This window comes from Pangasianodon hypophthalmus, chromosome 14 (assembly GCF_027358585.1).
Source record: "Pangasianodon hypophthalmus isolate fPanHyp1 chromosome 14, fPanHyp1.pri, whole genome shotgun sequence".
Classification (NCBI taxonomy): domain Eukaryota; kingdom Metazoa; phylum Chordata; class Actinopteri; order Siluriformes; family Pangasiidae; genus Pangasianodon; species Pangasianodon hypophthalmus.
This window is the reverse complement of record NC_069723.1, coordinates 17,973,338-17,995,860: the sequence shown is the minus strand read 5'-3', so window position 1 is coordinate 17,995,860 and position 22,523 is coordinate 17,973,338. Positions and strand designations below refer to the sequence as shown.

General features: G+C 38.6%; 2 protein-coding genes across 10 annotated transcripts in view; one reads left to right on the top strand and one right to left on the bottom strand.

Moving 5' to 3' along the window:
* Nucleotides 1-4,545, bottom strand: part of si:ch211-267e7.3 (ADAMTS-like protein 2) — a 28,304-nt gene extending 23,759 nt beyond the window's left edge. For 5 of the 8 annotated variants that reach the window (XM_026934559.3, XM_026934561.3, XM_026934557.3 and 2 more), the window contains exon 1: nucleotides 4,353-4,545. In XM_026934559.3, coding sequence (XP_026790360.2) covers nucleotides 4,353-4,531 — 179 coding nt within the window. In that variant the 5' untranslated portion in view covers nucleotides 4,532-4,545. The remainder of the gene's footprint in view (nucleotides 1-4,352) is intronic. The other 3 variants (XM_026934560.3, XM_026934562.3, XM_053239615.1) reach the window with 3 other exon arrangements.
* Nucleotides 4,546-10,227: 5,682 nt separating this feature from the next.
* On the top strand, nucleotides 10,228-20,930 carry olfml2bb (olfactomedin-like 2Bb). Of its 2 annotated transcripts, none has more exons than XM_026935137.3 (8): nucleotides 10,228-10,682; nucleotides 11,552-11,818; nucleotides 12,764-12,871; nucleotides 13,594-13,755; nucleotides 16,601-16,784; nucleotides 17,832-18,266; nucleotides 18,654-18,830; nucleotides 19,649-20,930. In XM_026935137.3, the coding sequence occupies exons 1-8, from the start codon at nucleotides 10,503-10,505 to the stop codon at nucleotides 20,251-20,253; spliced, it is 2,118 nt and encodes a 705-aa protein (XP_026790938.3). In that variant the 5' UTR covers nucleotides 10,228-10,502; the 3' UTR covers nucleotides 20,254-20,930. The 2 variants fall into 2 exon arrangements, with proteins under 2 accessions (XP_026790938.3, XP_026790937.3); XM_026935136.3 differs by having other exon boundaries at nucleotides 10,230-10,682; nucleotides 17,829-18,266.
* The last annotated feature ends 1,593 nt before the right edge of the window (nucleotides 20,931-22,523 follow it).

Below are 22,523 nucleotides of genomic sequence, written 5' to 3'. Positions count from 1 at the left end.
TGCATATGCATATTCAATACATTCGGGAGGATTAGAGCTTAGGCAACAACTTCAGCTTCAGCACCAGTGCTGTGTTGGGGGAAAAGTGCCAAGAAGCAACTGCTGGCCCTTGAGCAAGGCCTTTAAGCCTCCATTGAATATATTTATTTCTCTCCCTTCTTTGTCTCTCATTCTGTTACTCTCCTTTTGTGTCTGTCCGCCTCCCTACTGTTTCTCAGTGTCTGTTTCTCTTTGTCTCTCACATATTACATTTACAAGATAATAGCAAAAAACTTACATGTAATGTGTTACAAAGTACAAGGACACATCTGCCCCAGTCTATGAATCACACATAACAGAAAAAAAAAAAAGACACCCCTTATAGCCTCACAACCCCCCTCGTCCCCCTCAGCCTCAGGACCTTAATGCATGTCCAAACAAGAATTTGCATGCCCATATGTTTTGTGTCTCAATAGCCTTTGGATGTTTATATCCTAAATAGGCGGAAAGACCTTAGAAAGGTCCTCTCTGCAGATTTGTGTGTGTGTGTGTGTGTGTGTGTGTGTGTGTGTATAGCAGGCTTTTAAAGCAGGGGCTCCCCAAAAAGGTAACAGGCCTTGTAGTATCATCTTAAAGATGCACTGCATTTTGCAACCCAGCTTAAAGGTTTTATCAGTTCAGTCTTGAAGCAATCATAAATCCAATCACTGCCACTGCATTAAAGGAAGTTCAGGTCCCTCATGAAATACTTTATGTATGTTTATACTGACAAATTTTTTGATATGCTTAGCAAATCTGGTGCTTCTTTGTTGGTTAGTGCTGTATTTTCATTATTCTCATAAGATGGTAGTGTGCAGCTCTAATGTTACAGACATTTCTAATGCAATAACAATGCCATTTAATAGATAAGAAAAATGATCACACTGCTCACCAACATAAGCGATAATAATCAGGTTTATCTGTTAGATCCTGAAAACAAAAAAGTTCAATGTCGTATTAATGAGAAACCCAACAAAGGAGTAGCAGAGACTGCAAAAGTTTGACTCCAAGTTCCAGAATGCAATGTTGGCAACCAGCTTGTCTCGGATAGCTAGCAATCTGTGAGATGACGAGCATGACGGCACTGATCAAGGATGGCGGTATTGGCATGGAAATTAAAGCTTTGGAACTCTATTTGTTTAAGACAGGGTATACAGATGAGGAGTTCAGAGAGCTGACTACAAAGCACTGCTTAAGATATTTAAAGCTCTCAATGGTTTAACTAAGAGCCTATCTTGCTGATCTCCTCCAGCACTATACCCTATTCTGAGCACCTTGTCCAGCTGAGGCAGGTGTACTGTTACTCCTACGGATCAGTCACAGCTCAGCCGGTGGAAAATGTTCTTCTTACATCAGCCCTAAACTCTAAGATAGCATTCCTGAAACATTAAGGTGTTTTAAAATACAAAGTAGAAATGTACTTTAATGGGCTCTTTAACATTAACATTCTAACAATCCAGAGATTGATCCAATCCCAATATTGGCTGTGCTCTCAGGGTGGGAGGGATGTTATTTTCTCTCTCTCTCTCTCTCTCTCTGCCGAAAGAAATGTCAATCACAGTGAAACTAGCCAATCGTGGGCATCTGTGTGCTCACGTATGCAGAAGAGGGCAGACAGCACCTTCCTCAGAGCGGTTACGCCACCCTATGACACAGCATAGCATGTGTCCTTCATCCTCCCTGGTTGGTGTCATATGAGTAGAGTAGAGAAGGTAGAGTTCGCTGGTAGGTGGGAATTGGCCAAGACCAAATTAGCCAGAAATGGGAAAACTCCTTTATTTATAGAAGAGGTCTATTTATAGTTTGTGGGTCTTTTATTTTGTTAAAAAATACTTTTCAAGCCTTTTCATGCCTTATCATAAACGTTCCTGACCCTTTTAATCACTTACATGTAAAGCTAAATAAAAAAAGTTCTATAAATACAGTTTATTATATAAGACTATGGAGCAATTGCTCCATATGATTGAAACACTGCTTTTGTGTCACACAACACACTTCTTGTCCACCTATCAGTTATTGGAATTACTGGTACAGCTCTTTCCTGGTCTACCTCATCTCACAGATCTGTAACATTTTATTACAAATGGAAATTACAACTCCTTTACTGCTCCTGTTTCTCAAGGTGTCCCTCAAGGCTCTGTTCCTGGTCCACTCCATTTTACAATTTACATGCTTCCTCTTGGTGATCTCATTCGGCATCATGGCCCCAGCTTTCACTGTTATGTGGATAACACACAGCTTTATATAAGTACCACCTTTGCTACTAGATTGCATCCGTCACATCAAGGACTGGACGCACAATAATTTCTGTACTTCAAACTCAACACAGACAAAACGATCATTCTTCTAGTTGATCCTAAAGCTTTAGTCTCTAAACGCTCAGATCTCTTCTTTAACATTGATGGAGTCCTTGTCAAATCATCCACTATCGACCCATCGTCACCTGCTTCTCACATCAAATCCATCTCTAGTCCACGCCTTTATTACAGCCTGCCTCTTCTACTGCAACATTCTCTTAACTGGCCTCCTTACCAGATTAGAGTTCTCACTCACACTAAACATTCTGCTCACATTTTACTCACTCTCTTTGAGTTACCCATCTCCTCCCATATTCAATACAAAACACTCCTTCTCACCTACAAAGCCTTCCATGACTATGCCCCAGGTTACTTCCCTATACCCCCAGCCGTGTGGTAAGGTCATCTGGCTCCAGTTTACTCACAATCCCTAGATTCAGACTTTCCTCCATGGGCAGCAGGTCCTTAAGTGTTGTTGCACCCAAATTACTGAATTCACTTCCACAGAGCCTTCGAGAAATCTCATCCATTTCCTCCTTCAAAACACAACTCAAAACCTATCACTTCACTCAGTGCGGTCACTCCCTGATTGTAACTGAGTAACTCCAGCCCCTTTCACATAATACATCATCACCTCATGTTTCTCCCTGTTCTGTTCATTGTCCTGTCATTCTTCTGATTCTTTACATTTGGTGCATACGTTACTTAAGAATTGTTATATGACCATGCTGATGCAAAGCGACCTTGGGTTTGTGAAAGGTGATATATAAATCCATCCACTCACCCATCCATTCTCTGTAGCACTTATCCTACACAGGGTCACAGGATAACCTGGAGCCTATCCCAGGGGACTTGGGGCACAAGGCGGAGGACATCCTGGACGGGGTGCCAACCCATCACAGGGAACAATCGCACACACATTCACACATTACTGACTATTTGGAAATGCCAATCAGCTTACAACCCATGTCTTTGGACTGGGGAGGAAACCGGAGTACCCGGAGGAAACCCCAAAGCACGGGGAGAACATGCAAACTTCACACACACAGGGCAGAGGCAGGATTCGAACCCCTAACCCCGGAAGGGCAAGGCAACAGCGCTAACCACTAAGCCACCATGCACCCGCTATAATAAATCACACATTATTATTATTATTATTATTATTATTATTATTATTATTATTATTATTACTACTACTACTACTACTACTACTACTACTATTATTATTATAAGAAGAAGAAGAAGAAGAATGATGGGACTGAATAGGACATATGCAATGCTGACTTGAAGTTTGTTCAAAATAAGAAAGCACATTAGATAGTGGTTCTCATACCGTCCAAAGTGATGCCTACCTAGGCAGCCTCCTTCTGAATGGAACACAGGGGAAGTGACAATATTTCCACAATATCAGTATCATACAGTAGCATAGTATATTGTATAGCTTTTTTTTTTTTTTTTACTGTAAAACACTGCTAAAACCAGTAGTATTACACCAAGGCTTATGTACTATAACATCATTGAAAATATCTTCCAGTTATCTTAACTTAATACTGCAGGACATCTGAATGACTTGGATGACTGCACCAGAACACCAGGACTACTACCAGGGCAGTACAGATATATATATATTTTTTTTTTTGCACTTTTCTGGCAAATGCTTCAACCATCAGGTTTTGAAATGCAAACCCCCCAAAAAGAAAAAAGCTGAAGGAGAACACTAAAAAGGCTTCCTCTTGTTAGCCTCATTAGTCTTAAACCCAATGCACCAAAAGGCGTCTGTAATAGCATTCAGCCTGAACAACTTGGGAAATTCCACAGAGAGCTGAAGACTCCAGCTGGGCTTTGATCTCCCAGCACACACTCGCACAAAACGAACAGAAAACGGCACTTTGCTCTGACTTGTGCTTCCTTGTTCGCAGGTTTGGAAAGTTGCACCGAGCTGCTTCTGTCCCCGTTTCCCGGTAAACTACCCGGCGTTCTGTGCGCATCTGCACGCGAGCAGAGTGCACTGAAAGCGCGTGACGCTGGAAAACTTACCTTAATGCTGAACGCTGCGCCTTTATCAAAGGTCCGTATGTTGAAGAAAAGACAGTGAAGGAGCGTCTGTAAGAGTGCTGTGGTCCAGAGGCAGTGCATGGTTCATGTGAGAGAGGGGAGTCCTCGCCCCCTGATCTTAAAACACCGCCAGGAACAGAGGGAGAACCAATGATGGACATCGCGATTCACTTTACTGAACCGATTCTTTAAAACATACTAGTCTGTGTGAATCGAACTGCGTTCAAGTGATTCGTTTGTTTCACCAACTGCAACAGCGACCAGGAGTAACCTATTATTAGTAGTAGTCGTAGTAGTAGTATTATTATACTGTCTCTTCATCGTTATTATAACTTTTTTTTATTATTATAACTAAGAACAAGCTAGTTTAATTGCTAAGAAGACAGCTAGCTAACTACAAAACCATACAAAGGGAAAGAAAAAGAAGACAGAATAAAAAGATTTTTATTTTAGCTGTGTTTAGTCTTGGTGTACAAAATAAACTGATGGTTTTTACCTGAAAAACGCTGAAAAACAGCAAGATAAATATGTTAACTTTAACCGGATTCAAGTCAAATTCAAACAACAAACCTACCAACCGTTAATCGTTCGGATCTTATTTGCGCATGCGCTCTACAGCTCCTCTGCTAACTGAGCGTCTCACTGATACATCACGCATGCGCAGTTTCCGTGTAACGCTGTAATGGACAGGTGGACGCTTTGTTTTAAACTATTACATTTAACGGAAATGTTAATGGTCGGATATTGAGACAGACAGTCTAAACAACAACGCTTAGAATGCTTCTAAAAAGAATGTGTTTGTCTTTTATGTTTTGGTGAAAAAAAATTGTAAATGTTATGGAGCCCCTAAGGGACATGGTGATGGAAAAAAAATATAAGCTTGCAGGAAAATTGATATTGAGAATGATGGTTTTGCCTTCACTCACAAAACTTTTGCATTCCCCTGAGAAATTTTGTGTTCACTCTCAAAACCTTTGCATTCTCTCGCAATGATATTTGCGTTCTCTCTCAAAGATATTTGCAATAGTGAGAGAACATGTATATCTGAATATCTGTATATCTGAATATCTGTATATATTTGTGAGAGAATGCAAAAAAATTGTGAGAGAACGCAAAAAAATTGTGAGAGAACGCAAAAAAACTGTGAGAGAACACAAAGTTTCTCGGGGGAACGCAAAAATTTTGCGAGCAAACACAAATTGAAATATAAATTTTCCTCCGATCTCATATTTTTTCCATCACCATGGCCCCTTAGGGGCTCCATATAAATGAATAATTTTTGTTTTTGTTTTTCTACCGAATCAACACTTTAAATTCAAACGTCCAAATTCAGGTGAATTGTTTTACACTCGTGAACAAAAATTGAAATCAAAGTTTTATTATTTTGGTCATTTCTTTTTTTATATAAGAATAATATCTGATAAATTCTTATTGTAGAGGTCACCGCTGTAAAGTTTTAGTATTCTGAATATCGCTCTGAAGTGGTGAATCAAGTGAATCAAAACTCAAACAGGCTTTTTAAAAAGAATCAGATCAGCAGAGTTAGACATGGTGTCCAACATCAGTGAGTCTGATGTAAGAAAAAGGCTTTATAATGTAAAATAAATCAGTTCTATTTTGCAGAAATTACTCATTATAAATGACATTTTTTTGATTACACATGCAAAGAAACACTCTCTTGGTGTTTATTGAACAAAGTTGTTAAAATCTTTATAAACAAAGAATATGCCACTGTGTATAATATCACATGGTAAGCATAGTCCTGAGCTCATGTTTATTCATCCGTTCAGTAACCGTTTTATCGCGATCAGGGTCACGGTGAATCAGGAAGCTATCCTGGGAACACTGGGCACAAGGCAGGATACATCCCAGATGGGATGCCAGTACATCGCAGGGCACCATGCACACACACACACACACATTCACACACATATTCACACCAAGGGGCAATTTAAAGCAGCAAATCCACCTACCGGTATGTTTTTGGGAGGAAACCGGAGAACCCAGAGAAAACACAGCCATGGGAAGAACATGCACAGGAACTCTGCAGAGATAGTTCAGGATTGAACCCTAGACCCTTCATTAGAAATGATTGTAATAATAATTCATTACTATTGTAATTTTGTTGTCAGACTGATGCCCGTCTGTAAGGCTCAGTATTCAGTTCTGCTAAAATATATTTCCCTGATTGAGCACAATATTACATTTATAACCTCTGAATGACCTTCAGATGTATTAGAATCAAATGACACCATGTTTCCTACTAGCAAGGACAAAGCAAAAGGTGGCCATATATTTCTTGTGTAAATTTGCCACACAAAGCTGGAATTCGAACAATAGCCACAAGTAACATTTGAATTATAGCCTTTAAATTTTATGCAAATTAGTTACAATGCATAAAGTGACAAATGCAAATGACTGGCTACAGTATATTCCTTGGAGCGATCCTGTGGCATCTGTTTTCCAATTCTCTACTCTCACAAATTCAGTTCCTTGCTGTGTTTAGTTCTTATTCACCACTGTTCAGTGCACAAGCATGGAAGAATTTAGAGACTGAATATCTGAACATCCACTCCAGATATTTGTTTTCTCAAAGTTTCTGAGTCTCTTTTGCAAGATTACTGCAATCCTAGAGCAATGACACAAGAACCTCCCTGCATTTCACAACTGTTTTTACCAACTTTTTGAATATGTTATCTTAGGCTTAGTTAGTCTTATCAAATAACCCTCAAGATTTAGACAGTTTTCTTTATAATTTCTATTTATTTTTAACTGTATTGTATTGCATTGGTTGTGTACAATGTGAGCAATATATGGAACATGCACGTAAAACTGTATTATTTAGAGCTGATTCAATGTGATTCATGTGATTTACTATTTTGCAAACAGTTTCATTTGGAAAAAAAAAAAAAAACTATTCGTTTTGAGGATGGGGTGCCATGCATCATTCACTGGGACTGACAGGCACACAGCCCAGGCCTCCTTCACTGAGACTGCCAGACACAGAGGCCAAGCCTCCTTCAATGAAAATGACAGACACAGAGGCCACACCTCCTAGACTGAGAATGACAGACACAGAGGCCATGCCCTGTTTCAGTGAGACTGACAGACACAGAGGCCACGCCTCCTTCACTGACATTGACAGGGAGAGAGGCCATGCCTCCTTCTCACACATAGGCCTTACATAGGCCTCTCCTCTTCACTGGGGCTGGGAGACAGACAGGACACGCCATGCCTGCTTCACTGAAATTGACAGACACAGAGGCCACATGTTATTTACTGGGACTGATGGACAGAGGCCACACATCCTTCAGTGGAACTGAGAGAGTTATAGTTATAGAGTTATAGAACTGACAAGTTACGGTTACAAAGAAACAGTATAAAATTGGCACAGTGGTTAATATCATGCTGCATGCATCATAATATTGTATGCAGCATGATATTAACCACTGTGCCAATATTTACATCTGTACAGCTTCAGTCACTGTGTTTTTACTGGTTTTAAAAGAAAATTTTATCAGAACGCAATGTTATATCAGTGTTTTCTGCTCCTGCAATCTACACTTCAGGCCTCCAAGGGGTCACTAAATGCAGTGGTTCTCAAAGTGGAGTATGAGGACCGGCAGGGGCCCATGGCCAGGTAGTGGTTTTTTTTTTGGTACAGTGGTGGATATCACAACCTACCAGTATTAAAGTTGATATATTTATAATTGAATTATCGAAGTTATTTGCCAAATTGTCTGGTCACTTGAATTATTTCATTATAGGCCTATAATTTTACTGGGTTACAGTATGTTAATCTTGGGCCTAATGTGTTCTGTCAGTGAAAAGGAATAAAATGAATTTATTCAGGAATAAAATCGCTATAGACAAATAAATAAATAAATAGACAATATACTGTTGTACACATTTAAATGGACCAGAAAAATACACAAAATATTGTTGTACACATTTAAATAATGTTCATGAAATAAATCTGTACTGAGGGGGTCATTGGAGTTTGTTTTACAGTTAAAGGAGTCCCTGACTGCAAAAAGTTTAAGAACCCCTGATCTAAGGAACGTCCCTTCAGCTTAAGTGCTGGAAGGTCTGTGAAGATGGCACCAGCAATTTTTCAGAAAGAAATCAGCCAGTTTGTTTTAAAACCAGTATTGGGGAAGAGCTTCTGTGATTTCATCCAACCTAAGACAGACTCTATCCTTCCATCAAGGTGTGTATTTGTACAAGAGGCTGTTGTTATGCATATATTCAGTATATATGGGTGGTGATAATAGCAGTAAGTCACATAAAGTGGTGTATGTCCAGAAAAAGCCATAATGACTAATACGGAGCAGAACAAGCTCACACTGCTGATTTGCACAAGACAGCTAAGTGTCAGGTTCAAAATGTTATCTGAAACAGTCTTTGAAATGATGCACAACCCAATACAGCTCTCTATCAGTGTACGTGTGTGAGGTTGTCAGCTGAAGTTCATCCACACTGGCAGCAGGTAGATGGCGCTCAAAGTCCAAACATGGGACAGTACCTGCTGATGCATCTACCTTATGACTGGATGTTTTAATAGCACCATAGATGGCGCACATGGTTTAAATCAGTAAGTCTGTCCAGTCCATAATTGTCAGTTATGGATGAGAGAATGAGGTACCAAACCAATGGCAGGCAGCTTTAAAAGGTCATGTGGTCTTGTAAAAACAAAGAGAATATGCTGGGGTTATTTGACTTTGGGTGTCTCACATAGATTCTGCAGACAGATTGAACTAAATGTGTTTAAACTCTTAAAAGTAGTGCATTATATTACATTATGTTTATTATTATTAGATTAGTACTATTAGCTTGAAACTTTGTACTGCACATGACTGACAATGTTTTGGATAGAAATTGATAAACTGTACATTTATCTATTTCCTAGAAATAGTGTGGAACTTGTCATTGGCATTGTGTACACACGGCATTGTGTACACACGGTTGTGTACACATGGCAAGTAATATCTCGCCAATTCCAAAGGATTCATTCACAGATCAGATGAAATTATTAGTTTAATTAAAATCCCTATGTATTGTATATTTTTAAAATGATCAGAATTTTATTCAATTTCATTGGCCAAGTATGGGACCCGGTAGAATATTGATATTAAATGATACAGAAATTAATAATTACAATGCAGAAGGCTATTACAAAATACGCACAAAATGTATACATTTAGTCTTGCTAATATACATAGAGATTTGTTTGTGTTACAGTCTAACTATGATAGCTGCCGAATCTGCCTATAAAGTGCAAAAATATCTAGTCAAGAGGTGTTCAAGTGTGCACTGTTTCCAGATCAAAGTTAGGTAGAATGTGCACATGGGGAAAATAATAATAATAATAATAATAATAATAATAATTCATTTTTTAAAATTGTGTTTAGCATTGCTGTGCTGCCATGCAACTCTGTTATGTTAAGATTATATGTTATATTATATATGTATACTATGTTACATTATATATTATGTTATGATCATTTTCAACATCTTATGTTATGTTAAATAATAGTTATGTTATGTTACAATCTTTTTTTAACATCTAGCCAGGAACAACAAATAAAAATTAGCCTCTTAGCCATAACTGCCTCATTTATTGCTGATTAATGGGCACTTCTGACAAATATGCTGGTAAATTACAGTTTAAAAAAAACCCACCCCTATCTCATCTCTGATCAGCTCATAAAAATCCTTTTAAGAGGCTAAATGTGTGTTATAGCAGGAAACACTAAAATGTGCAGTGCAGTGGGAGCAAAAATGTGCTCTAGTCTGTAATCCTCTGACTCCTCCCCGTCTGCAGTGATGGAGTCAAGTCCTTCCCATTTTCCTTCTTCCAAGCCGGCTGACCTTTCAGGGACTCATTCATCAGAGAATATCCCAGGCTACAGCACAACCTGCACTGCCTGGAGAACAGCAGCATTTTTTTCTAACTAAACAGGTTGTGTATTACGTCACAGAAGCTCTTTACACCTTGGAGGGATTAGTAACCTATTAAATTAATTTATTAATTAATTTAAATATTCCATACAAAGCTTTCTGGACTGTGAATTAAGAAGATATCACATTAGGACCCTTTAACAGCCATTTGTGGATTTTCGGATAACCAGCATGATGATGCTGTCATTAAGGCTGTTACTGTTGGCTTGGAGTGGTGCACTTTGCTTCATACCACTGGTGTGGACTGATGTGATGGAGAGCGCATCCCAACAAAACCAGGTTTTTTCAGAGGAATTTGAAGATGCAGCGCTGGAGGATGAACTGGACAATCAGGAGAACATTTTAACCCAGGTAAAGTTGCTGAAAGCCATGTGATGGCAGGGGTGGGTCAAATAAGGTACCAAAGGAATAACATGTTTAAATGTTTGGAAAGATTTCTCCAAGGTATTGAGGAATGCACAAGCACAGCTAAAAAGATTCTGGATTTTCCAAAAAAGAAAAAAAAGCAATGGTTTGGGTACACCATATTGTTTCCTTTGACTGCAGAAATTTCTGTCTTTAAATTAGAACATTGCCTGTTGTCTAGTCTGACTTTCCCATGGAGAAATCCTTCAGTCTGTGTAGTCTGCACACTTTGGTGTTTTATGGCACACACCTGAGCTTCCACACCTTCATGATGTTAAAATAGGTCTGTTAGAAAAATGCACCACAAAGTGTTGCACTACTAAATACTGCAAAAGCAAATTCAGTTAATGCCTGCAACATACTGGATAATTTTAATCCATCTGCAACAGTTTGATCAAACTATATTGCTTTTCACTTTTCAACTGTAATAATTTCACACTCTAACACTGCTCATGCAATGTGTCATTAAACTGATTTTTTAGGGCAGGAAACAGCAGAAAGGTACAGGTTTTCTACTTTAGTCTATTCTATGTACTGTTAAGGGACTACTTTCGGCTACTAGTTAAAAAAGTGTCTTCCACAAAGTTTATGTGTTTCTCTGCCCAACTGTCCAAAATCCACATTTTGGTTGAGTTGGTACAAAAATAAAAACTAACATGGATGCACAAAATTATAGATTCATGCATATCATTCAAACTTTCAATACATTAATCAGTGTTAAGGCAACATAAAGAGAATATAAAGGTTCACATCAGTTCACAGTGACTCATATCTACTCTGGAAGTCTTAATCTAACACTTGATTTAACCCTTCAGCTCCTAGGTGACTACGACAAAGTGAAGACTCTCTCAGAGGGCACGGATTGCCGCTGTAAATGTGTGGTCAGGCCGTTGAGCAGGAGCGCCTGCAGGCGTATTGAAGAAGGGACTGGAAAGCTTGAGGATTTCTACACAGTGGAGACAGTGACCTCAGGACTCAACTGTAAGAAGTGCGCCTGCATCGCTCCTCCGTCTGCCCTCAATCCCTGCGAAGGAGACTTCAGGTTTAAGAAGCTCCAAGAGGCTGGGAAAGATGATGTCAGGGTAAAAAGGAGGAACAAAATGAATTTTTAATTTTAATTTTTAATTTTAACTGTATTCAGTGCTGCTCGTTTGTTCTTTTTGCGTTGTATTCATTGCAGCTGCTTGGTTGAAAATTAAATATACACTTCCCACTCAACATAAAATGGGGCTAAGGCATGATTTCATCTATAGTTTTGCACTGGAGCTACAAGGATAATGTAGCTGAAAAGTAATGAAAGTCTATTTCACCCCAAATGTTTTCATAAACACATGCCCAAACCTTCATATACTTGTTTCTAATCACATTGTTAAGATAAGGTAAGATAAGAAAGATAAGATAAACTTTACTGATCCCACATTGGGGAAATTCACTTATCACAGCAGCTCACAGACAGTTGAAGTGCAGGAAAAAAAAAAATATATATATATATATATACATACACACATACATATGTAATATATATGTAATCTTATTTTTAAAAGAAAGAGTTTAGTAGAATAGCAGAGATCATCTGTATTTATAATGAAGTTCAAAGAGAAACTGTTACTATCTGTATAACCTCATACAATTTCACCTTCAGAATTTGGAGGGTGGAACCTGGGGTTGGAATAATACAAATATGACTCCATATAATGGAATATAAAGGAATATAATGACTCCAGTCGGCACACATCATAGTGTTCAACTATACAGTAAAGTTTTGTTCATGTTTAACAATTACAGTAATTCACACTGTGTCCTAAACCATGTCCACATGTAAAAAGTGTTTTTTGGGTGAGATTGAGTTCTATTACTACTAAAGAAGCAAACTTCAGATACCAAACACATCTTGTCTCATCAGCTACATTTGGGTTTAGGGGAAATTGTGTAAACTGGTTTTCTGATTGTTAAACCATTACTTTAAAGCCAGCAGGTTGTTTCTACATCATGGGGTTTCTTTTGACCAGAGAGTGTTCCTTTAACAGCTTTCCACCATCATGGACTTACTCGAGGGGGCTTTGTATGGGATGGATCTGCTAAAGTTGCACTCAGTCACCACTAAACTCCTGGCACGTGTGGAAAACATAGAAAAGGTAAATGTTCTCCAATCATCTCCATTAAGATAACTTTTATCAGAGATTAGTAACTCTTTATTTTAACTGACTGATTATTTGGAGTGGCTTGCATGAAAATAATGGTAGAACAGAAATATAGAAATAAATTGCAGGTTAAATACCCCACAGAATTACAGAATTCCAGATATACTATACAGGTATATTGAGTACAATGAACAGAATGCATAAGGCTATAAGTACAGATTTACAGATAAACAATAGAGAAGTGCTGAAAATAGAAGAATAGAATTATATGTGCAATACATACTGTACACACCTAACTGAATAGATGGTTGAACAGACTAATTTTAGAGCAGTGCAAAGGGAATAATATAGATAAAAATGAAATTTACATACATATCTCAAAAATAGTCTAAGCAAAGACATGTTAGGTGTCTGAGGGTTTTTACTTACATGGTTTCACAGTTGATAAGTGAGCAATAAAACATGACTATCAGAACTGCTGTTACAGAAAATTAACCCAACTAAATGAATTCAGTAGTGCTATGGTATAACCAGAGACTACATGTGGAGTAAGGGGAAACAATGTGTGGAACAGACTGCATCCCATTTTAGGTTTTGAAGAAGAATACAAGTTAAGAATTCACGCTCTACTCCTCTCTACTGGCATCGGACAAAGGGCATCCGAGTTCAGTATGTTTTCACCCTGGACCACTGCTGAGTAAATCTTTTCCTTCTAGTCATTTTCCAGAAATGTGACAAAGGAGCAAGGGAGCGTGAAAGAAGAGAAAGGGCAAGGGAAGGACTTGCGTGCCCACCATCACCTGGAGAAGAAAAGACGTTTGAGTGAGCTGGAGCCCTCGCTGCAGAATAAAGTGGCTGCAGCTTTCTCACACACAGAGGTGAGAGAGATTATGCTGAGATACACCAAAGGCAGCACACACACACACACAATAGACCACACTGAAATGTGTTAGAGAACAAATTCCAAACACTATCATACACCAAAAATTTGAATTACATGTCAAAGTCGGTTACACCCCACACAGCATTTGTGCAGCCCTACAGATCCGTCCTCGCAGTTCAGTTTAGCAGCTCGTATCTACAAAACAATGCTCTCTAGAACAAAATAGATTGGTATGTTTGGCTCACATCCTGCAGTTGGATTGATTCAGGATTGAATCTCTTTCAGGCTGCAACAAACTGTGCCACAGTTCGATTGGAAGTGGACTGAGATCTCCTCACTCAGATGGTTTTGGTCCATACCCAAACCCATCTGTGTGTGAAATCGTGTGAAATTGCTGTGTTCTTATCTGTAAGAACATCCCATGAGAGCATTACTGGCCCTGCTGTCTGGGTGGGAATAACATATTTCCTGTCTCACATGATAGACTGAGGCTTGCCAAATGTTACACGTTAGCTTATTTATACATAATAGGCAGTTAGTGCTCTTCTCCAAGCATGTTCAGCTAGTCTGTTCAGAAGCATTATTTCAAAAAGATGGAGGAAGATGGGGCAGAGGTGGAGTCTGTGTTAGCATTAAGATTTCCAGATAGATAGCTTAGTAGCTAGCTATCAAGTAGAAATTGGCTATGACAAAAGTGGGAGACACAACAAAAAGGTGCATAACATTCAATTATTCAGAGGTTGTGATGTGAGGCAGAATCCAATCCTAGCACAGAGCTGAGCAGTTAATGATTATGTACCTTCCTCAAGGGACTACAGTGGTTCTGTGTCAGTCATGTAAATTATAGTGTGTGTATAATCACACACAACACACCAGTAACCCCTTTCATGCAGATCCCAGACACTATCACACCATGGAGAGATGTCCGATAATGAAGTGGGAGACCCCAACTTCATCCAGACTTGCTAGCCAGACTTCTAACACTCACTAGAGATTCTGGTATGTTTTGTCAACAAACACAGCCAAGAACCACATACTTTCACCGAAAGAGGCAGTTTGACTGACATGGCAGATGCCCAACCACAGACAGTTTCCTGCAGGCCATTGGTGGACACATGAGTGTATCTCATTTACTCAACACTAACTGCTTCACACAAAACTCTAATAACTTTAAAGGCAGGATTTCATGAACCTTTTTTAAGTCTGTGAACATTTGATTGAGTAACCTACCAAAATTGTAAAACATAACTAGCTGCTAAATTTTTCTTAAAAAGAAAAACAAAAAATTATAAGAAACTGGGCTTTTCCTTGTTGCTGTGGTGATATCCCCATCTTTCATACCTTTAATCTTTCATTTGGTAATGTGAATACAGTGTATATTTTTGTGATTTAAGATACATAATATTTAAGGAACATGAGGAAACCTGCAGGTCCAGACAGAATACAAGGGCGTATTCACTGGAACACATTCCTGGTTCAGTCTATTGTTCCAACATGCTTTTAAAAAATCCACCATTGTTCCTGTACTGAACATAACAACTCCAGTGTGCCTGAATGACAACCACATGATAGCGCTACATTCAGCTATCATAACTATATATATATATATATACACACACACACACACACAAAACAATTTTAATGTTAAAATTAAGTTAACAACACCACCAAACACAAAGCATACCTAAGCCAAAGTCTGAACACACAGTCTAACTTGTAATTACACAGACATACTGGAAGGATACAGTTGTTAGCAGGGCTAACCGAGCATCACACTAAGTTCCAGCTCTGTGGAAAGCATTAGCCGACTTTGCTGTGTCAGCCTGGCCGACTTTAATACAGTATTATTAGATCAAAGCCAGCTTCCCAAGCATTAATCTACACCACAAATTCCTCCTTATTTCACAATGTAGCTTATAATTAAAGGGCCAGTTTGGCAAAAAAAAATTAAATGCACAGTTTCCCCCCTTACCCCAAATGTAGTCAATCAGCCAAGACGTGTGATCTTTGACATTTGCTTCCTCAGATGTGTACTGGAGTTATGAGGAGTATGCCAGCCCACATCAGCCTCATAGCTCCAGTGCAAAACTAAAGAAAAGCAGAGCATAAAATTACATTTGGTCATGTGTGTATACTAGGGATGTAGCTGAATATGAATACATTAATTGGAATGGACAGATAATGTGTTCCAAACAGATAAAAATACAGATATGAGTACAGGGCACACCATTCCTTTTTAATATGAGGTGGGTGTGAGCGAGCGGTGAAATATGAAGCTCACGGGACAAATATAGACATTTACAGCATTCATTCATTCATCCTCAATAATTGCCTGGTCAGGGTTTAAATTTGGCTACTAGTTTGTTTATATTAGGGAAATAGAACCAACTACATTCTATATAAAATATAATGGGCAGTTACAAAAAAAAACTGTCCTGTGCACATCTCTAGTTGATGACAGTTATGAACTCAAGGGATGTAGCTGAGGTTGAGGAACTGTTAGAACCAGATTTCAAAAATCATGCTGACAATGCTGACGTTTCTACTTCTGTTCAAGTCCCCCCACCCCCCCCCCACCACCACCACCACCACCACCACCACCACACACACACACACACACATACACACACACCCTTGATGTGTTTTCCAGTGCTTCTGTGGATAGAGTGGTAGGGTTCATATTAAAAAAGACAATACTTCCAGGTTAGGCCACACCCACTTCGAATTTAAATCCAGATACAGATATGGATATTTGGATCATTATACAGATATAGCTACAGATAGTGGTGCTGTGTTACACACCTTATGTATACAATTCACCCAACATGATTTGATTGCAGAAGAAGTATGAGGAGAGGTTTGTAGGGAGCCAGGATTCCAGCAGGCTACTGAAGAGGAGTAGTGTTGAAGACACTGAGGAGCAGAAATCAGTGAAGAGCAAAATGGGACCAAATGGGATGAACATCAGGAGCATGACCTTCTATAAGGCTGATACTGAAGAGGATGAAGATGGAGAACAGAATGGTTAGTTTGCTCCACATGGTTTGTGGTTAATACTGACTTGCTGACTTGCTCTGGGCTTGCCCCTGGGTTTAATCTCTATTACAATCGCTAAAGGAGAACTGAAAAGTTTTTTCAACCTAATCTCCATCTCCTGCCTTCTGTATATCCTGTACAGTACGTGCAGTTACCACAGAAAAGAATTTTGAAATATTCATTTGTTTTCTTCCACTTTTCCCGGGTGGGGTTCAGGTGATAGCAGGCTGATAAGCTCAGCCCAGACTTCTTTATCCCCCGTCACAGCTCTTCCTGGGGGAACTCCAGACATTCCCAAGTGAGATACAATCTCTCCAGTGGGTGCTAGGTCTGCCCTGGGGTCTCTGTCCAGTGAGGGATGCCTGATATATATCTAGTTGAAGCTGACGAAGGTGCTCAAACAAACTCAATCTTTTCATTCGGCCCAGTAACCCCGCAGAGGAAGCTCATTTCTGCCACCTGTACTCGAGACTCTGTTCTTTTGGTCACTATCCACAGCTTATGTGTTTTTATGTAATTTAATCCAAATTTCTAGTGCTGGACTAATAAGCTTTAGCAAAAAGTAATTCCAGTTTTTACCATTTTCCTGAAGCCGCACTTTTAACAATGTTCTTCTTTGTTGCTGTTCTAAAAACTGCACAATTTTAGTAGTTGGAATTCCATTATCAAGCAATGTTCCCCATATTACAATGTTAACATTTATTTGAGCAGGTAAATTACTTAAATAGCACTGTGAATATATTATATCTTTGAAAAGTAGACTACCTTGTTTTAAAAATCCTGCATGTTTACTGCAAGGTTATTGTCTATACTGGTATAGCGTAACATTATGGTATAACTAATTTCTTATGATGTTTTATATTGAAAAAGCTTATTTATAAATATGAAAAATCTGGTATGTTGACCATTTTTGGGTTTCATCCTGGCTTTCATTTCCTCTCCATTCCTCTCCATTTCAAATGCTGGATGATTGAAATCCTTCATAGATATTTTTATTAAGCTCTTCTACCCACAATTGTTAATCCTCCACAGCAGGAACAGATGATGTGCTGAGTGGGGATGGTTCAGTGGATTTAATAATAGAAGATCAGATCCCCAAACAAGAGGACACTCAATCCTCAGGCCCTCACACTACAGCCACCGTGGCACCAAAACTGAACAGAGAAACCACCACAAACGTGCTAACCATCACAAAGCAGCCTAAACAGGAGTCTTGGGAAACTGAGAGGATGATTACAACCAGCACTGCAACGCCACATTCCTTAGCAACCTTCACCACCACCACCACCACCACCACCACCACCACCACACAGCCGGCGACCACCAACAGATCAACATCCATCTCTGCTCCTCCTAAAGCTCCAAAACCACAGCATAACTCCACATCTGCAGCAAGAAAACACACAATGAAATCTCGACTCAGCTGGGACGAAGAATCTGTAGTCACTACAGACTCACCAAAGAATTCTGGTAAATAGATGTTTTATATCATGGTGTATATTTGGACATGCTCATGAGCTGATATTGAATTTTTATATTATGATAATTTATAGAATGTGCTAAGATTTCATAGAACAATTTGCAATATTATGCAATATAGTTTAACTGAAGTGTCCTACAGCACAGCATTTTGAGTCAGACAGACTATCAATACTACTTCATTAGTTTATTGCTGCATTAAAAGAGTAAAGAAGCAAATGTTGGATATTAGTGAACAGAATTATATATTTGCCTTCTTTAAGAAGCTGCCTTTGTAATGCCTTCTGAATGGGACAGTTTTTATCTCGGGAGCACAGAAGCTTCCCCAAAAATTTTGTGTTTTTCCTGGCAATATTATTTTTTCTTTGTAATTTTTAGGTATATGCAAGGACACGTTAGCTACTATCTCTGACCCTGTGACTCACAATACTTATGGCCGCAATGAAGGCACCTGGATGAAGGACCCAAAAGGCAATGGCAATGTCATTTATGTCACAAACTACTACTATGGCAGCAACCTACTGGAATTCCGTGACATGGATACATTCAAGCAAGGTGATTAATATATTAGCAGAAATTAGCCACTGTAGAGCAAAATATTATTGTCTGTACTTGTTCCACTAACACTAATTGTAATAAGATAATACATTGTATTTAGACTAAATGCTACTGATTTAAGTGTTGGGCATCATACAGAAGGCCATACACAGAAAAAGTTAAGACGTTTTACTTACCTACTACCTTATTAGTGATACACTAGCATTTATGTGTCTGATTTTATAAACTTGCTTTTCTTTATTGTATTTTCTGGATGTTAAGTTAGCAGCCAGATTTTTACCACATGGGGTGGCAAACTACCATAAAACTATTATAATTTAATTAATATAATTAGCCAATTTATCTCTCAGTGGGCCTACATGGATAGCAGACCATCCTTGATTAATTTAGAAGTGTTTGATCAGTAATTATACCAATGCAAATTCACAATCATGTTGCATTGTATACAGTATGTATTATCACTTATAAATGTATTTTTCCAGTCCAAGTGATTTTCAAACTATCACACAAATCTAATATACTGAACAAAATAACAGTATGTGTCCAAAATATACCCCGGAACCTGTTAGAAACCAAAAAACAACATAGTATGTACTCATACTGTAATATAAGAATATAGTAGTCATGCTTGTGGGTATTAATTGGTGTGTTTTTGGTTTTGATACTACAAACACATTGGGCATTGATATGGAAAAAATTATTCATACAGTAAAAGCACTGATAATGGTGTGTCTTGTTTTGTAAAGCTGCTCTTGTTCAAACTCAGGGAAATTGGGAGTATTAATATTAGTGTTTCTCATTTTCTGTCCACTCAGGGCGCTTCAGCAACTCCTACAAACTCCCCTACAACTGGATTGGCACGGGTCATGTGGTCTACAACGGCGCCTTCTACTACAACCGGGCGTTTTCCCACGACATCATCAAATACGACCTGCGTCTGCGTTACGTGGCGGCTTGGACCACACTGCATGATGCCATGTTTGAACACGAGGATGAAGAGGCACCCTGGAGCTTTAGGGGACACTCAGACGTGGACTTTGCTGTGGATGAGAGTGGCCTGTGGCTGGTTTATCCAGCTCTAGATGAAGAAGGCTTCCACCAGGAAGTGATCATTCTGAGCAAGCTGAATCCTTCCGATCTGCAGAAGGAGACCACGTGGAGGACGGGCCTGAGGAGGAACAGCTATGGGAACAGCTTTGTCATCTGTGGTGTCCTGTATGCTGTGGACAGCTATGAGCGCATAAACGCCACCATTAGCTATGCTTTTGACACTCACACACACACTCAGATGGTGCCAAGGCTGCCCTTCGTGAACAACTACACTTACACCACACAAATTGACTATAACCCTAAGGACCGCATGCTCTACGCCTGGGACAAGGGCCATCAAGTGACCTATGATGTCATATTTGCCTATTAATTACTGTATGAGATGATTTCTAGATCATAACTAGATTACTGTTCTGCACTTTTTGTAAAAGAATTTTTAACAAGACAGTGGATTGTAGATCAGTCTACATGGTCAGTATATATTTTTTATAACATGCCACTATTTTATTGTTGTTTGTTTTTCTGTTTGCAGTGCGTAAAGTGCATGTTTCTTTAATGTGCTTATCATTCCGTGACGAAAATATTCACTAAGTTAAGGCCTCAGCATACTTCATGTGGTGACATCGTTCAGCTGGCTTTTACGAAAACTATGATGCAAAAATATGATGCAATGATGCAAACGGTCATCATGCAGAGGCTTCACTTGCCAACCATGCCTGTGATTGGTCATTGCAAATGAGGTGTACCCAAGATTCATTCTAAGATGGATGACTTCGAGAAGTTGCAATCTTCATCCTGTGGGCAAGGAAATTGAAACAGTGCCACCTGCTGTACTGGAGCACTCGCATGTGACAGTCAATACAAAACCGCAGCGAGTATGCGAGCTTGTAAGCATGCAAAGGTGGTTTTGTCTTCGTACAACCCTTTGCTGTTTCTACATTAAGTATAATGAGGACTTTAATGACAAAGTTATTGTTACGGCTTGTTAAAAATGTGTACGTATTTTGTAAATAATGTAGTTAATTTAAAATAAATTCCATGCCTGTACTTGTGTAGAGTGTTGAATTAAGTCATAATGAGAAGTCATAATGAAAAAAAAATGCTGGCTTCTAATGTGAGTTAGATTTTTGTATAATTTTAAATACTTTTATTTTTAAATACTTTTATATACAGTAGATGTTAACACTTTTTATTCAGTGGGGCAATCCTGGAAATTATCAGGAGGCTCACTAGTGATCAGCATTTTACACCTTTCGAGTAAGTATATTTTGTGTAATTAACCTATTTTTAAAATACGCACACTTTTGTACATTGCAAGGTGAAGACTCCTTTTTCGAATTATTTTTTTGCTCTTTTAAAGATAAAATCTCAAGTAGATATAAACAATAAATAAATAATTTAAAGATTAGCACAGCAAAGCAACAATGGTATATAAGAGGTAATAAAATAAATGTTCAGAGCTTCCCAGAATGAAGGCGTTGTTGGCCATTCATGCTGGGGACAGAATTTTTCATGAATGAGCATCAGTAACAGACAGACAAATGTTTGAAGCATAAATTTCATTCATTGAGGATGTAAAGTTTATATTTTTGTTCCTCAAATACTACCCCTAGTTCTAACTTTGACTTTAGTATAATTTCACTACTTCCACTTTCAATTAAGCAAGATTTTTCCACAATACCTATACTCAAGTACCTTCTCCACCCCTGCAGTTAGTGGACATATTAAAACATTTAACGTAAGAGGGTAAATGTAAAAGCCATTATTTGGCAGACAATGCTTTTTCAAGAGACGGTCACCACCAGAGATGATCCCCATTCTCAAAAAGCATCTGGGAATCCCATTACCAAACTTTACAGCCAGGTTGTCTTGGTTCATTTTCCTTCACAAATCTCAAGGGAATCTACTGTAAAATACTCCACGGCTTACACATGGAATGTTAATCTACAAACTACCATAGAGTGTAAAGAAAGATAAACCAAATTTGGGATTTCAAGTTTTAATAAATATCATGCAGAAGTCTCTATATTGAATACTTATAGCAATACATTTGACTTTAACAGACACAGAAATGTAGGCTTTCACATAAGCAATTTTCTTCGGAACTATTCCTTTAAATAAATCTATAGTCTTTGTCAGGGCATTTTGTATTATAGTAAAACTTCGCTGAGAGAGGAGTTTCTTAGTTAATAGATCAGTATACCTAATAACCAAGCAACTCTGTGGTTCACTAAAATGAGAAAATGAGTAAAACAAGACATTTCAACTATAAGTGAAGTTGACAGCTGTTTGGATGTCCACAATAACATTTCATTCCACTGTATATGAGGTTTAGGATGACAGTGAAATCCACTTCACTTAATATGAATGTGAGTGTGCTGTCAAAATCAAGTGTTTCAAAAGTGTTCCATGAGCTCTTTCACCTTTTCATCCTTTGGGGCTCATTGACAAAACCAAGGTTCTGTCAGTTATCAAAGGAATGGTTTGCTTTTCCATCACTTCATTTTGACCAGAAACCTCTGCTTTCTTCTCTGTACTGATGCAGAAAGCCTCTGGGATCTACTGGCGAGACAAAAGGAAAGCTTTCTTGCCAGACCAACCTTCAGAAACTGACCAACAGGAATATACCGTAGGCCTACA

Bases quoted from the DNA above. Each gene is read 5' to 3' on its own strand.
- olfml2bb (XM_026935136.3), top strand. From the start codon at position 10,503: ATGATGATGCTGTCATTAAGGCTGTTACTGTTGGCTTGGAGTGGTGCA. The intron at 10,683-11,551 runs GTAAAGTTGCTG...TTAACCCTTCAG, and splicing joins AGGAGAACATTTTAACCCAG to CTCCTAGGTGACTACGACAA. The intron at 18,831-19,648 runs GTGATTAATATA...CTGTCCACTCAG, and splicing joins CATGGATACATTCAAGCAAG to GGCGCTTCAGCAACTCCTAC.